The sequence below is a fragment of the Rattus norvegicus genome, chromosome 3 (assembly GCF_036323735.1).
Source record: "Rattus norvegicus strain BN/NHsdMcwi chromosome 3, GRCr8, whole genome shotgun sequence".
In the NCBI taxonomy this organism is placed as follows: domain Eukaryota; kingdom Metazoa; phylum Chordata; class Mammalia; order Rodentia; family Muridae; genus Rattus; species Rattus norvegicus.
In genome coordinates, this window is record NC_086021.1 from 167,818,478 (window position 1) to 167,834,302 (window position 15,825).

Sequence of the window (15,825 nt, forward strand, 5' to 3'; positions counted from 1 at the left end):
TCCCTGGAGTTTGGGGTTCCTTCCATTCCTCTCCACCCTACTTCTTTTTTTTATTTATTTATTTTTTTTGTTCTTTTTTCGGAGCTGGGGACCGAACCCAGGGCCTTGCGCTTCCTAGGTAAGCGCTCTACCACTGAGCTAAATCCCCAGCCCCTCACCCTACCTCTTCTTAAGGAAGAAGAGGTATCACATGACCTTCTCAGATCCAGCTTTCCTTGAGGGCTACTGAGCCTCTGGGAGCACACACGGAGAGGGAACTGCCCGTGTCAGAACTTAGCTGTGTAAAACTCTCCTTAATGCTGCCACCGCCTCACTTGTCTTGGGCTCCACTTTGGGATCCTTAGGAGGCATCTGTCCACGCTGGCCCACAGACTGTCATTTGCTTTTGTCATGTCCCTTTTGCTCCCGCCCTTGTGTCAGGTTAGGGACAGGGAGTTAGGAAGTGGCCCTGTTTACAGACTATGCAGTGTGATGAGACCACAGGCCTAGAAATAGCAGCTGGGGTGACGCTGCAGCGTGGCCAGCGTTCACACGGTGGGAGCTGAAGTATCTCTGCAGCTTGAAGCTCCAAGCCGGTGGCTTGCCTCACAGGAGAAGCGAGACAGGCTTCCAAGAGGAAGGACACCTGAGCCGGGCCTTGAAGTAAGAGCTTATGAGTATTGTATGCGTATGAGTAAGAGTTTGCCAGAAAGAAAAAGAACGGCATGTAGAGCAGAGAGCACACCCACAGAGGCCTTGAGAAAGCTGCCCAGCCTTGCAAGCTTGAGTGTAAGGGAGTAATCAGAAGCACAGAGGAGGCGGGACTGGCCAGGTTGAGAATTGGACCTTCGGAGTCAGACTGTTTGGAATTTATAGACTGATTTTGTTATTGTGCGGGTACCGTGTGTGTGTGTGTGTGTGTGTGTGTGTGTGTGTGTGAATGTGTGTGTGAATGTGTATGTGTGAGTGTGTGTGAGTTTGTATATGTGTGTGATTGTGTATGTGTGTGTATGTGTGTGAGTGTGTATGTGTGTGTGTGAGTGTGTGTGAATGTGTATGTGTGTGTATGTGTATGTGTGTGATTGTGTATGTGTGTGAGTGTGTATGTGTGTGAGTGTGTATGTGTATGTGTGTGATTGTGTATGTGTGTGAATGTGTATGTGTGTGTGTGAATGTGTGTGAATGTGTATGTGTGTGAGTGTGTATGTGTATGTGTGTGATTGTGTATGTGTGTGAGTGTGATGTGTGTGAGTGTGTATGTGTGTGTGAGTGTGTATGTGTGTGTGAGTGTGTATGTGTGTGTGAGTGTGTATGTGTGTGAGTGTGTATGTGTGTGAGTGTGTATGTGTGTGTGAGTGTGTATGTGTGTGAGTGTGTATGTGTGTGAGTGTGTATGTGTGTGAGTGTGTATGTGTGTGAGTGTGTATGTGTGTGAGTGTGTATGTGTGTGTGAGTGTGTATGTGTGTGTGAGTGTGTATGTGTGTGTGTGATCATTTGATTAACTTTTGTAGGATCTTGCCCTGTAGTACAGGCTAGCCTTGAATTATGATCCTACTACTACTCCACCTCCCTAGTCCTGAGTGTTGGATGCTGACAATGTAATCTCGAATGAATCTATTTCTCGATATGTGTGTGACTTTGTGTTCCTTTGGGCCAGCGGGGAGGAGAGGCTCCCCCAGGCTTGTTTCGAGGGTTAAATGCTGCAGTGAATGGACAAAGCACTGCCTAGCGCCTGGCTCTCCTAGGTCTTCCAAAAATATCTACTATTGACAATGAAGTGGCAGGCTGGGACCTCCCAGCTGTGCATTGTCACACACAACAGGGAATGCTGGGACACCTGCAGAGCCTCTGAAGGCTAGCCACACAGTTCAGGTCTGCTTCTCTTGGACAAGGGGAACCGTCTGAGATTTGCAGAGGCCACGCTGCAAGGCTGGATGCAGTAAAGCAGAGGGCATCCGGAGGTAGAGATGATGCAGTGCACGCCCGCTGAGCAGCAGGGATGCAGACAGATACTTGGGAGCAAACACTCGGCAGGCTCTCTATTGGATGCGGGAAGTGAAGAGGCAGGAGAAGTCAGCCTACTGCAAGTGCCATTCCGCACTGTGGTTCCATGGTGACTGCAGGGCCTACCCCCCCCCCCCACACACATACCACTCATCCTCATAGACACCCCTGCACCAGCCCTGGGATCACTCCCACAAGACTTTGGCTCTGGGTATGCAATCTCTGGTCCTGTCTCCTTGGCACAGGGGACTTCATTGCTACCGATGCCTGGCTCCAGTGCCTGTGTCTCCCTCTACTGGTTATCTTATGCTACTACATGGTTCTCCTGTCCCTTGAGACAACACAAGCCAGCCCTAAAGGGCTGATCTTTCCCTGTCTGTCCAGAAGAGTACTTTCAGACCTAGCCATGCTAGACCAGCTGGTAGAAAGAACTGGCTCTGTAGCACCATCTGTGCACGCGGCTGCTCCTTTCCTGTGTGTTCTGGTGCAGAGTCCTGGCTGGCTGGGGATATGCTTGGGGCTGTGGTAGTGTCCCACCCCACACCCACCTGGGGTCAGTGAGCTTATACAGGTACCCCTGGCTTCCTACTCTTCTCCCCATATATATGTTACTTATGTTGACCAGGTTAACTAGGTGACTTCAACATAGCCTCTCTGTCCCTCTCCATGTGGCCGTGCACAAGGATGAACCCCGCCCCCCACTCTCCTTCATATCTCCTGTTGCCCTGAGACCCAAACCTGGCTGGCCTAGACAGCAGGAGTGAGCTCACATCTCATGATACACCTTCAGAGTGGCCACTGACCCATCCTCTGTCCCCACCTCTGTTCTCCGTGGATGAGGCTGTGTCCCTTGGTGAGCCTATCACTCCCTGTCCCTGGAACCTGTATTCTCTTGGGGGAGCTGCAGGATCAGACCCTCCCACCTCACTGGGGCTCATCCACCTATGCCCACAGCTCCATCCAGGTATGAGTACAAACAGACTCTCTCTGTGAAGTGCCGTGCCCGAGCCCCCAGAACCTGCTGGGATGCGTCCTCAGTCACTTGGGAACCTCTGTAAGATTGCATTCCCAGATCTGAAATTCCTAAAAGTCCAGACAGGGATGCAGGGTCATACCTTGGAGGCCTCCACCCCAAAGGAGGGTGTGGGAGTGGGCTGATTCCCCAAACACGCCCGGGCAGTCCTGCTTGAGCTGATGGGTGAGTTAAGAGTCCCCTTAAAATGTCACCTAGAGAAGCTCTCTGGGGTTCTAAAAGCTCATTCAAATTGCATGCAGCCCCACGAACACTCCTAAGAACACTTTATTGCTGACCAGGCCATTTGCTGAGTCTATTTTTACCTTTCTCGTTTATTAACTTCTCTAAGAGGTAAGGCGCCTCACCCGAAGTCATGAGCAGAACTTACAACACGGAACCAACAGAGCTGGACTCCAACTCGGGCTCCGTCTCCAGCGTCCTTCTCGGGATCTCTTGTGGGGAGCGTGTGAGATGTGTCCCCACCAGGGCATAGGCCATGCCTGACCTCATTCTGCGTCCCCTGTGTCCCCTTCCAGTGCTGCATTGACAACTTCGAAGAGATTGTGAAACTGTTGCTCTCCCATGGTGCAAACGTGAACGCCAAGGACAACGAGTTGTGGACACCCTTGCACGCTGCAGCCACCTGCGGCCACATCAACCTAGTGAAGATCCTCGTTCAGTAGTACGTGCCCACCCCTCCCTGGGGCAGCCTGTGTGCCCCGCCCACAGCGGCATCTTCCATGTGCATCAGTCCTCCTCCTTCCCCCACTTCCTGCTCTTCCAATCCCCCTCAATCTCCTCCCTGACCATCACTTTTCTTGGCTCTGTCTCCCTCCCCCCAAATCCCCTTCTTTCTCTACCTCTGTATCTTTGCTGTTTTCTCTTTCTCTCCATCACTCCTGACTTCTCCGTCTTTTCTATGCTGCCTCTTCCATTTACAACTTTCCCTCTTTGTAAAGTTTCTGTGCTGCAAGGCCAGTGGCATACCCTGTACACCTCTGGCCATTTTCGGGGGGACGGCCCATGCTGTCCCCCTTGTTGTGTGTACTGTCACCACCAGACCAGACTCTTCCCATCCCCGCCTATGCCCACCCTGCCCTCACCCACAGACTACTGTTCTCTCTCAGCTCCAGCAGCTCACTTAAGTACAAGCAATGCCCGTATCGTTTGTGTGGCTGGATTGTCTTACTTAGCGCAGTGTCCTTGAGGTTCGTCCATGTTGTAGAGGGCTCAGAGACAGGCTGTGTATCCATTTGTCCATTGATGGATGCTGGTTGCTGTGACCCTTTGGCACACAGTGGTGCTGTGCACAGGACTCTGCTTCCCATTCATTTGGAATATACCCAGATGTGGTATTGGTGGACTCTGTGATAACCACTTTTAATTCTTAAAGGGGGTTTTTCTGCTGTCTTCCTGGCTCCCCATTTTACATCCAGAACAACAGGTCCTGTGCCAGGCACTAGGCACATGGGCTAGGAAGGCAAGGCCAGTGGGTGGGGTCCTAGAGAATGACAGCATCTGAGTTCAGGGACGAGGGATCGAGAGCAGGTGGCCACTTGAACAGGTCCTGGCAGAGTATCAGAGACCCATCAGATGCCTGCCAGGGGGTCCCTGAGGTCAGGGGATATGGCAGCTTCATGTGCTTTCCTGCTGGTCTGTATTGGAACCACCCGGGGCACGAGGGTAAAATACAGGTTCCCGGCCTCCCGGGTTCTTTCAGAAAATCCACGGAGCTGTATGCAGTGTTCATGGCTACCCAGGGATTTCTGCCATAGAGTGCCCCCGGCCACACCTGGGTACCGCCCTCATCTCTGTTGCTCGGATAGTCCGACAGAACACAACTTAGGGGAGAAAGGATCTATGCGGTGGCCTACAGGTCCAGGTTACAGTCCTGCACTGTGAGAAACCAAGGCCGGAACTTAAAGCAGCTAGTCCCAACGCTCAGGGGCAGAGAGGAACGGCTACATGGATTGCTTAGCTCTCTTAGAGCTCTCAACTTGTACACAAGCCAGCACTCTCAGTTAGCATTCCCTACTCCTACATGGGGCAGGGCCCAAAACCCAGCAGCCATGCCGCTTAGCTTCAGGCTGAGTCTTCTAATGTCTTCAAGCTATCAAGACAATCCTCCATAGACCGGTCTGCAGCCTGACCTGACCTAGACCATGCTTCCCTGAGACTCTTCCCAGGCGGACTCTAGGTCATGTCAGATTACCCACCACGGGTGCCATTGGCCTGAAGGGGCAGCTCTTCCAGGGCGCCCTGGACTCTGTGCTGCCTGTGTCTTGGTCAGCATTTTGGGTAAGGGATTCAAAGAGGAGATATATGCATATACTATATATGCATATATTGGCATAGAACATGGCTGACTCGGGAGAGACCTGGGTTTGCATCTTGACCCTATCATACTCAAGCTGGGTGGCCCGAGACGTGTGATCGAACCTTTCTGAGCCATTGGCTCCTCTAGAGTGAGGTGAGCCACACAGAGGCTCCCCTCGGGGAGACTCCTTATAATAATGTGTGCAAGGGACTCATATCTACCCTGGTTTCAGGAGGAAGCAGGTGAGAGGTCCTGTTTTATATCATTTCTATTATTGTTACCAAGGAGGGCTTTGCCATGTGCCTGGAAGTGCCACTCTGCTGACAGAGCTCATCTGAGACCTTGGTCCTTTCCTGCTGGGACCCTGGGATTCGGAAACACTGCATTCCTAGGATATGTGGTGGGAAGGGAAAGGGCATCACTAAGCGGGGATACATCCGGTGGGGTCATGGTTGCTGGGGAGTGTATCAGGGCTATGGATGAAGCCACATGACAGAAGCAGCCGGGCCAACCCAGACACCCCTTCCCAGCTCTCACTCTGACCCTTCCTCTACAGTGGGGCTGACTTGCTTGCTGTCAACTCTGATGGGAACATGCCCTATGACCTCTGCGAGGATGAACCCACCCTGGATGTCATCGAGACCTGCATGGCGTACCAAGGCAAGGGACAGCAGTATGTTATACCATGGGCACAGTGAGGTACTGCAGCGAACGTGGTTTCAATGGAGGGGAGCAGCCCGTTAGCTGGCTCTGTGCCTGCCAGCCTCGTGCTCAGCTCCCAGTAACTGGGACAGGTCCTTGTTATTATTGTCATCTGTATGGTTAAAAGATGGGGACATGAAAGGGCCTTGGAACACACACTGCGCAGAGGGAGATATTGTTCTCCCTGTCACCCACACACGCGGGCGGCCTCAGCTGGCCTCCTCTCCTATTTGTCAGCTGTGACAATCAATTCAGTCAACACTCGCCATAAAGACGCATCCCCGTTTGGGAACATGGGGAGAAGTCAAGAACATTTAGGGGGTGCTACTCAGTGCCAGGCACCAAGCTGGCTGCCAGGGGCCCTGATAAACAAGATGTGGGCTGTTCTTGGCTCACACGGAGTGTTAGAGGGAAGTACGTGTAACAGTGATACCTGACAGTCCCAGATCCCTACGTGCATGCCCGAGAAGTGCCCTCTCGTACAAAAGGTCTTAAATCCAGACCTGTAGCTGTGGCCCGAGGTCCTGCCTGGCCCTCTTCTCACCGTTCTCCCTAGACCTCCGTGGTCACTATCAGCTTACCCCCTGGCACCTGCAGTCCCCCGTTCATTTCCTGTACAGAGGTTTGAACTTTTGTGCCTATCTGGTGAAACTGTGGCGTTTCCGCAATGGAGTTATAAAGCCATTAGTGTCTAAAGGAAGTCGATCCAGTCATCTTTCAGCATAGCTACCAAAATACTTTGAAATGTGCTACATAGAAGCCATTGGTGTTTTTTCAAGGGTTGGATGATATGGTATGAAATTACCCCGAGTTTCTGCTGGGCTCATGGGCCTGCTGATTGTTCTGATGGTACGAAATGCTAACTTATGTCAAGGTTCGTCAAAATCGGCACGCCACAGATTTCACTCCCTTCAAATTTACAGATTGCCCCCAAACTCTACCCAAAGGGAACTTGACCCTGTGGTTTATCTTTGTTGTTGTTGCTTTTAATGGGTCATTGTAGTCCATCGTAGTCTCTGCTTAAGGCAAGAGCTACCAGTAACAGGCACACTTTCGTTAGCCAGAGATTTGGGCTATCACAGGTCGCTCTGGGGGCTTTCATGGCTCCTGGTTATAATTCTAGCAAACAGGAGGATGAGGCAGGAGAATTGTCATAAGTCTGAGGCCAGCCTGGGCTACAGAGTGAGACCCCGTCTCAGAAAATAAAAGGCAAAAGTCTTTCCGGGTCCTTCTAGCTCTCCTCCAAGTCTCCATTTGAAATTAGTATCTTCACTGATTCAGTCATTTTTAGGAAAAGAATGCATTCTCTGAATGCTGAACACAGTGCGTATATGAGAGAAAGGAAACCAACAGACCCTCGTCAAAAAGGGCGGCCAGCGGGCACCATCTGGGGAGGCAACATAGACCAGCACCTAAAGAATGAGACAGAGCAGCAACTGGGGCAGCACAAAGTGAGCGGGCTGGTGCTCCAACCTAGCAGGTAGAACAGCAGGCATGAAGTGACTGACATTAATAAGAGGCCTACTAGGTGCCAGGAAGGAATGGGCCTTGTCCTGTGAGTTAACCCATGGTGTTCATGTTCAACATACCTAGGGACAAAGATCTTGGGCGTATTTGTGCACTGGGGACTGTCAGACTCTGGGGAGCAGGAGCTGAGCCTTCCCTGTGTACCCTTTCCTTTCTGCTTGGGCCCCAGATGCGGCACTGTTGAATAACCTCTCGCCTTCATGCAGGCATCACCCAGGAGAAAATCAATGAGATGCGAGCAGCTCCTGAGCAGAAGATGATTTCGGACATCCACTGCATGATAGCAGCCGGCCAGGATCTCGACTGGATAGATGGCCAGGGTGCCACACTGGTGAGGAGCCCGGTCAGGTGGTGTGGGTTGGGGGCAAGAACCAGAAACAAGACCAGCTAGGACTGAATTGGGTCTGGTTCCTGGTAAGGTGAGATCCTATACACTTCAGACCTTGGGCCTCCTCCAGACTCCTTGCTGCTCCTGGAATATAGAAGGTTTAGGGTCCAGCCCTCTCACCTGGGGCTGGGCATCAGGAGCTCTGTGGCTTGGCTCTGATGTCCACCTGTGTCGTCTCCACGGCAACGCTTATCCTCTCCTCAAGGACTGCCCACTCATTGACACAGTCTTCCTTTGTATCAACCATCCCTTGCCTCTTGTGCCCTCGAAAACCTCGGCCCTTCTCATTCACCTTTTCCTGAGGTCACTGTAACAGATTCTACCCATCACCCCATCACTCTATCCATCTGTCTGCCCATGTATCCATCCGTCAGTCAGTCCATCCTGTCAACACACAGAAGAACCTCCTCTGGGCCACAGGGTTCACTAATCCTTTGAGATTTAAAACGACAGAGCCTTCCTTCTCTTTCTCAGAGCCAGCTAGTTAGCTCCATCAATTCTTATAAACCAGCTCTTATTGTCAGCAGTTCGAGGAAAGCTTGCCTTTTCCTCCAGAGCCTCAACAGTGGAATCTCAGAATCAGGGAGGGTCTCTAAGCAGAAAACTGAACAGGGGTATGGAGATCCCCACTTCAAGGTCTGGTCACTGTCCTAGGCTTAGGCAGGTCATGGGCATCTGGGAGCCCAGGGGCTCCAGTTCAGTAGACAGGGCTCGGCACTATCAGGCTAACCTCAGTGCACTTGGAGCTAACTTGGAGCCTCAGATTTGTTGATGGAGCTTCTCTCACTTACCTCTGAGCTCTAAGCTCTTGCTTCCTGCCCACTGCTGTTAGCAAAGTCCCTGCTCAGGTCTCCTACTGAGCTCAGCACTGAAGAACGGGTCAGGAATTCATAGTAAATGCTGCTGACTTTACAATGACCAGACAGGTACTATATCTTTCTAGTAAACTGGAATGCAAAAGTTTCTTTTATTCACTTGAAGTAATTGTTGTCTCCAAGGCTTACTGCCTTGGCCTGCTAATCTGGGCCTAGTCCTGGAAGCTTCTAGCCTCCATACAATCTTATCTAGACCTAGAATGTTCTCAGCCTCTGAGACTTGCTGCTGAATAAGCTCACCCCTTCCTAGTTGATACCGGACTTTGGCTGCCTGGTTCAACTCAGCTGTTCTAGCTCCAAGCTGACTGATTCAATCTGGCTTCTCTCTCAGCCTTTTTGCTCTGTTTGGCCTCAAACTAACTCTGGCAATCACTTCAAACCTTCTGGCTCCTTCTCTGGCTTTCTCTGTCTTCAACCATGTCTAGCTTGTTCTTTCTCTGCAACCTGCCTCTGTACAACCTTCCTCTCGGCGCGGCTCTCTCAAATAGTTTCCCTCTCCCAGATGAATCGAAGAGATCATAAGGTAGAAGCAGCTTATGCCTTTCACGCCCCAGCCTCAGAAGTCATATACTGTCACCACTTTGTAATATCCTCTTGGTTAGAAGTGAGTCACTCAATCCGGTGTACATTCAAAGGCAGAGCAATCAGATCCTACATTTAAGAGAAAGATATGTCAAAGAATAGGTAGGTATATTTTCAAATGACCATTCTGGACCCCTGAGACGTCTTCTTTGGGGTTAGGTGAGGAGCCTGTCTCTCTTCACCCTTCTACTTCTTTATTTCACACATAGCAATCTGGTGCAACCTTCCTGGGTGGTGTTGCTACCTCATTCTGTCCTATTCTTTGGTCCCAAGGATGCCCTGGGGCTTGGTGTGAGAAAAGACACTCTGTCTCTAAATGTGGAGTCAGCCCTCTTAGGGATATCAACTTCTTTTCTCCCTTCCAGCTACACATAGCTGGAGCCAATGGATACCTGCGGGCAGCCGAGCTCCTCCTGGACCACGGAGTGCGTGTGGACGTCAAGGATTGGGATGGCTGGGAGCCTCTGCATGCAGCAGCCTTCTGGGGACAGGTACTTCCCACCTCCTGTAGCGAGTAGTAAAACTGCTGATACCGAGTCCTTTTGGCTGGCAGTTGGTGCAAGAGAGCTAGGACCCACTAAGCCATTGGCTACAGTGAATATGTGGGAGATGAGAGGGCTTGGGGGAAGGGGTTGCAGACACATTGGCCAATTGCATTCTAACAGGATGAGAATCAAATCTGTCTGGTAGAAAACTCCCTTGATTTCTGCTTTGCATGATTTCTCTAGAGTGTTTCCCAGATGTGACTTCAGTCTGTCTAGCCACCCATACACACCCGGCAGCTGTGGAATTACAACTGACTCCTCCTGCTGCTTCTCCTCCTTGTGGTAACCCAGGCATGCTTGGAGGAGGTGCCAAACCCATCACTTCTGACAAGGCTCTCTTATGGCCCCAGGGTCCAGGGCCTTCCCTGGGAGTCACCTTTCCTTCACCATTTTTGGGGTCATATTCAAAGAGGTCTTGGGTACTCTCTCCAACTCTGAAGCTTCCTGATTCTTGGATATGGGAAACATGAACTCCTTCCTGTGTTACAGATGCCAATGGCAGAGCTCTTGGTGTCCCATGGAGCTAGTCTCAGTGCCAGGACATCCATGGATGAGATGCCAATAGGTAAGACAGCTTAATACTTTGTACGAATATACTCACCAGCCTTTTGATGGTGAGTAGACATATGGTTGAACATGTGGCTGCATAGATGATATCTAGATAGACAGATGGATGGATGGACGGATGGACGGATGGACGGATGGACAGATGAATGGACCGACGGATGGATGGATGGATGCATAGGGTAGACAGGAAATGTGATGTTGTATACAATGATGGATATCCAATGATGGATGTGTAGGTTGGTGGATACATTAGTAGATGGACAGGCTGGGGATGAGCCTATGGACAAATAACCAGGTTAGCCCATAGATGGACAGAAGGATAGAAGGAGTCAGTGGATTGACTGGTGAACCCTACCAGTCAATGGGGATTTCTCCACATTACTTCTTTTCCTGCTTGAGGGATCGGCTTCTTTCTCTCAACGCTCATATCAGACAGACTTGCTGACTGTCCCAGAGACTATCAAGGGTATGTGTCCTAGTCAGCTTTTCTGTTGCTGTGGTAAACACTGACCAAAAGCAACGTGGGAAGGAAAGGGTTTGTTTGGCTTCCATGTCCTCATCACAATTCATCACTGAGGAAACTCAAGGCAGGAGCTGCTAGAGAAGCCATGGAGGAGTCTGCTTACTGGCTTGCTCCTATGGCTTGTTCCCTCAGCTTTGTTATAGAACCTGGGCCTAATTGTCCAAGGGTGGCGTGAGCCGCAGCAGGCTGGCCCCTCCCAGGTCAACCATTAATCAAGAAAATGCCCCCACAGATTCACTCCAAGGGCGCTCTGATAGAGACAGTCCTTCAACTGAGATTCCCCCTTCCCAGATGCGCCTGGGTTTGCATCAAGTTGACAAAACCTGCCAGCCGAGCCCCTCAGTCTGGGAATATCCGGAGTTGGGAGCCCAAGTCTCCCATTCTCCCATTCTTCAAAGGAAATAAGCAGGGGTTGCTTTCTTCACCCCCTCTGTGCCCCAGAGGTTCACAGAGCTTCTAGTGGGTGTGCATTGGTGGCCCCTGTGGTTCAGAGCCCCTACCCTGCCTTCTGCAACTGATTCTTGTACTCCTTTAGACTTGTGTGAGGAGGAGGAATTCAAAGTCCTGCTGTTGGAGCTTAAACACAAGCATGATGTAATCATGAAGTCCCAGCTGAGACACAAGTCATCCCTGAGCCGGAGGACATCCAGTGCAGGCAGCCGTGGGTGAGTGGTACAGGCAGCCAGGGACCCCTGCGTGTGCCCACCTGTGGCTCCTGGACACAGCTTCCCAGCACCTCCTCTATCCTCCTCAGGAAGGTGGTGCGTCGAGCCAGCCTGTCAGACAGAACCAACCTATACCGGAAAGAATATGAAGGAGAGGCCATCTTGTGGCAGCAGCGGAGTGCAGCTGAGGAACAGCGTACTTCCACCTACAACGGAGACATCAGGGAGACCAGGACAGACCAGGAGAACAAGGACCCGGTGAGGGACCTCCTGCCCTGCCTCAGTGTTGGCCACTGCCTTGGGAAGAGAATAGGGCCCAGTTTGGTCCTACGTCCTCATCTGGGAAGCATCTGAAAGGAAATAGCTAGATAGTACCCTTAAGCAGCCGGTTCCTGTCTAATGGTGGTGGCTATTGTTCAGAAAGTGACCCTTGGGTGCATTAGTTAGAACTGACACATTTTCACATGCGATGGCCTTGTAAGTGGCAGTGACAGAGAGACTGCCCTGGGCCTGGCTGTCTTCTAGCAGAGAGACTTGGCAGAACAGTTCCTCTAGGAGCTAAGGGCTGAAACCTTCTTTTGCTGGGATGTAAAGTTTGAGAATGGTGTTTCTCAAAATGCCATCTAATCAAAGGAGGTATTCTGAAAAACATGGGAGGGCTCTGAGACAGTCTCCGAGAACTCTGGTAGCAGCCAGGGGCCCCAGGCTCTGGGTGCTTTCAGAAGATGGTGTGATTTTCTTCAGCTGTGAAGAAGGTCAAGCTGGGGTCTTAAAATGGTGGACACTCATGGGTCTGAAGTCTAAAACAAAGATGCTGACAGGGTTGGTTCCTTTTGGTGCTTCAGAATGGGAAGTCTGTTTCAACTCCCTCTTCCAGCTTCTGGTGGCTTGGGTGTCCCTTCACCTCTTGCGTGGCTTTAATTTCTGTCTTTGTCTTCACAAACCTTCTTCTGTGTGCACACATGTGTGTGTGCATCTGTGTGTGCGTGCGTGTGTATGCGCATGTGCATGTGTGCATGTGTGTGTGTGCACGCATGCGTGCATGCTCATGCACCTTTGTTTTCATTTAAGGCATATTTGTGTGTGTGTGTGTGTGTGTGTGTGTGTGTGTAGTATATTGACAGGTGTGTAGTGTATTACAGGTGTGTGCATTTACACATGAGTGCTCACGCCTGTGGAGGCCACAGGTCAATGTCTGGTATATTGTTCAGTCTTCAGTCACTCTTCCCCATTCCGTTTGGGACTGGGTCTCACTCTGAACTTGCTGCTCACTGATGACCTAGATTGGCTGACCGGTGAGCTCCAGCGGTCCCCTAGCCTCTGCCCACTCTGTGTGACGGTTGCAGGCACAAATGGTCACACGCCCCTTTTTAGTAGATGCTTGGAGTCCAGTATCAGGTCTTAACTCTTATGTGTCAGGCCTGTACCCACCAAGCTATCTTTCTGGCCTCCCGTTTTCTTATACAGTCCCCAGTCATCAGATCAGGGCCCATCCCAATCTAATATAATCTCATAATTTTTTTTGGTTCTTTTTTTCGGAGCTGGGGACCGAACCCAGGGCCTTGCGCTTCCTAGGTAAGCGCTCTACCACTGAGCTAAATCCCCAGCCCCCATAATTTTTTTTGAGTCAGTTAATTGTTCATTGCTTGCACATGAAGCACCCTCCAGTGACATCCTTGCGCTGATTCTGTTTCATAGTCTCTAACCACAGCACAACTGCATAACTACAACCAGCCACTCCGCAGGGCCTCCCAACTGGATCAGTTTGCACAGGCTTGCCCATCCCCCTAGTTTCTTTTTGTCATCGGCCTTAATTAGGTTGATTCAGTGCTCAGTACCAGTCCCTCTACACACTTATCTGTATAAGCTCATCCCAGTCCACAGGGATGGACTGGGAACTTGCCCAAGGTTTTAGCGGCTCCTTGAACTTCACAGTTGGGCTACTGTGGTCCAGAGAGGTCTTCAGCACCTCTAGGATTGAGATCTGTTCTGCCTCCAGCCAGGAACTTCTTCCCTGGCTGTGGTGATGAATTAGGGGTGAGGCTGAATCTTGAACTCATAAAGCATTGACTTCCCCAAGAGCAACAGGGAAAATGCCCTTATCCTGATTTAGTGACAGTTGCTAAGAACATCACTGGACTCAGACATTGAGTATGTCCTTTCCTCTCTCAGTAATAGACCTTGAGCTTTGAAGCAGTTTTATGTCTATAGAAAAATAAGTGCAGTGCTTCAGGAGATGTAAAGTGTTTGCCATGCAAACTCGAAGACATGAATGTGGAGACCAACACACACATTGGAGAAAAAGAGCCAACCAGGAGTGATGCTGCATGCCTTTGATCCCAGATCTAGGAAGGTACAGGCAGGTGGATCTCTGTGAGTTCAAGGCTAGCCTGGTCTACAGAGCGAGTTACAGGATAGCCAGAGCTTCATGGCGAGACCCTGTCTCAAAAAAAGAAAGGAAGAAGTCAGACTCAATGATATACACGTCTATAATTCTAGTGCCTGGGAGACGGAGACAGGAGAAGCCCTGGGGCTTTCTGGTCAGTCAGTATAGCTGAATTGGTGAGTTTCATGTTCAGGGGAGAGACCTCTGGTCTCAACACACACACACACACACACACACACACACACACACACACACACACACACACATATATATATCTCTGGTCTCAAAACATGTACACACAGGGAAAGACAGAGAGACTGACTGACTGACCTCTGGTCTCAATGCGTGCACACACACACACACACACACACACACACACACACACACAATTAAATAGGTGGGAAATTGCCCTCAGGTTCTGTTTCATAACCATTTGCATCTTTGCATCACACAGAGGCTACCCGTGCTGTCGCTCATGAGCCAGGGCTGATGGACACATCACAGCAGACTTCACCCTGTGTGCACCATCTGTTATAGTGTCACACAACCGGCTTTCACTGTCCCAGACGACCCCCAGGGTCCCACGTGAGCCCATTGGTGACGGGCGCCATGTAGCACACGAGTGCAAAATGGCAACAAAATAGAATCTGAGGGCAGCTCTCTCTCTCTCTCTCTCTCTCTCTCTCTCTCTCTCTCTCTCTGTGTTTGTGTGTGTGTGTGTGTGTGTGTGTGTGTGTGTGCGAGCTGAGTTTTCCTTTTTCAGGTCATGGAGTTGAAATGGTCTAAGCTATAGCCTTTTAAAAGTGGCCTTACCTACAGTTGTTCAGTATTCATTGGGGGGCTTGGTTTCAAGACCTAGCTTCCCTCACACACCAAAACTCTCAGATGCCCAAGTTCCTGTGTAAAATGGGGTAGTGTCTATGTATAACCTACACATCCTCCTATTACTTTTAACAAATGACTTCTAACACCTAATGCAAGATAAAGGCTGAGAAGGAAGAAAAATCTATTCACAGAAGCAGTTTTGTGTGTGAAATATTCTGTCTTTGTCTGCCTCCCTCTCCCTGTCTGTTTGTCTGCCTCCTTATCCCCTCTCTCCTTCCATACTCCTTCTCTGCACGCGTGCGCGTGCGTGCGTGTGTTAAGAGACGGCTTTGCTCTGTAACACAAGCCTTGATCCCATAATCCTCTTGCCTTAGCCTTCTAAGTCCTGGGATTACAGGTCTGGGCCACCATGCCTAAGCTATCTCTACAACCCTGGAAACTGATTCTTTTATATTTAGGAAATTTTTCTCTCTCTCTTGTCATACGTGTCATCGACGATTTTCCGATTTTTAAAAACTATATGTCTCATGACTTTGTTCATGGTGACTTTCCAATGGGTTACATCTTTGCTAATACCAGCCGTTTCTATTTCTTGCTTATAGTTTCTGGAGTTAGCTACCTTTCAAGCTCTTATTATCCAAGCGCTATCGAAGTGTATAGGATCCCTAGGTGTGAGACTCCATTATGTCAAGTGGAGATATGCTGGAAATAAAAGGGAAGGGCTACAATTGCCTGGGGAGGGAGGTGGGCTAACTAAAATTGATTTACACACACACACAGAGAGAGAGAGAGAGAGAGAGAGAGAGAGAGAGAGCAAGAGAGAGAGAGAGAGAGAGAGAGAGAGAGAGAGAGAGAGAGAATTAATTGGTTCGTGTAACTGAAAAGGTCTGGTCCCAGTAGGAACCAGGAGTTCAGAATACACCA

The 15,825-nt window shown here is 50.3% G+C and overlaps 1 protein-coding gene across 6 annotated transcripts in view; it reads left to right on the forward strand.

Moving 5' to 3' along the window:
• Positions 1–15,825, forward strand: part of Ppp1r16b (protein phosphatase 1, regulatory subunit 16B) — a 95,994-nt gene that overhangs the window by 74,960 nt on the left and 5,209 nt on the right. For 5 of the 6 annotated variants that reach the window (XM_008762383.4, NM_001191072.1, XM_008762384.3 and 2 more), the window contains exons 4-10: positions 3,536–3,681; positions 5,873–5,976; positions 7,752–7,876; positions 9,756–9,881; positions 10,425–10,500; positions 11,561–11,690; positions 11,780–11,948. In XM_008762383.4, coding sequence (XP_008760605.1) covers positions 3,536–3,681; positions 5,873–5,976; positions 7,752–7,876; positions 9,756–9,881; positions 10,425–10,500; positions 11,561–11,690; positions 11,780–11,948 — 876 coding nt within the window. The remainder of the gene's footprint in view (positions 1–3,535; positions 3,682–5,872; positions 5,977–7,751; positions 7,877–9,755; positions 9,882–10,424; positions 10,501–11,560; positions 11,691–11,779; positions 11,949–15,825) is intronic. The other variant, XM_017592039.3, reaches the window with a different exon arrangement.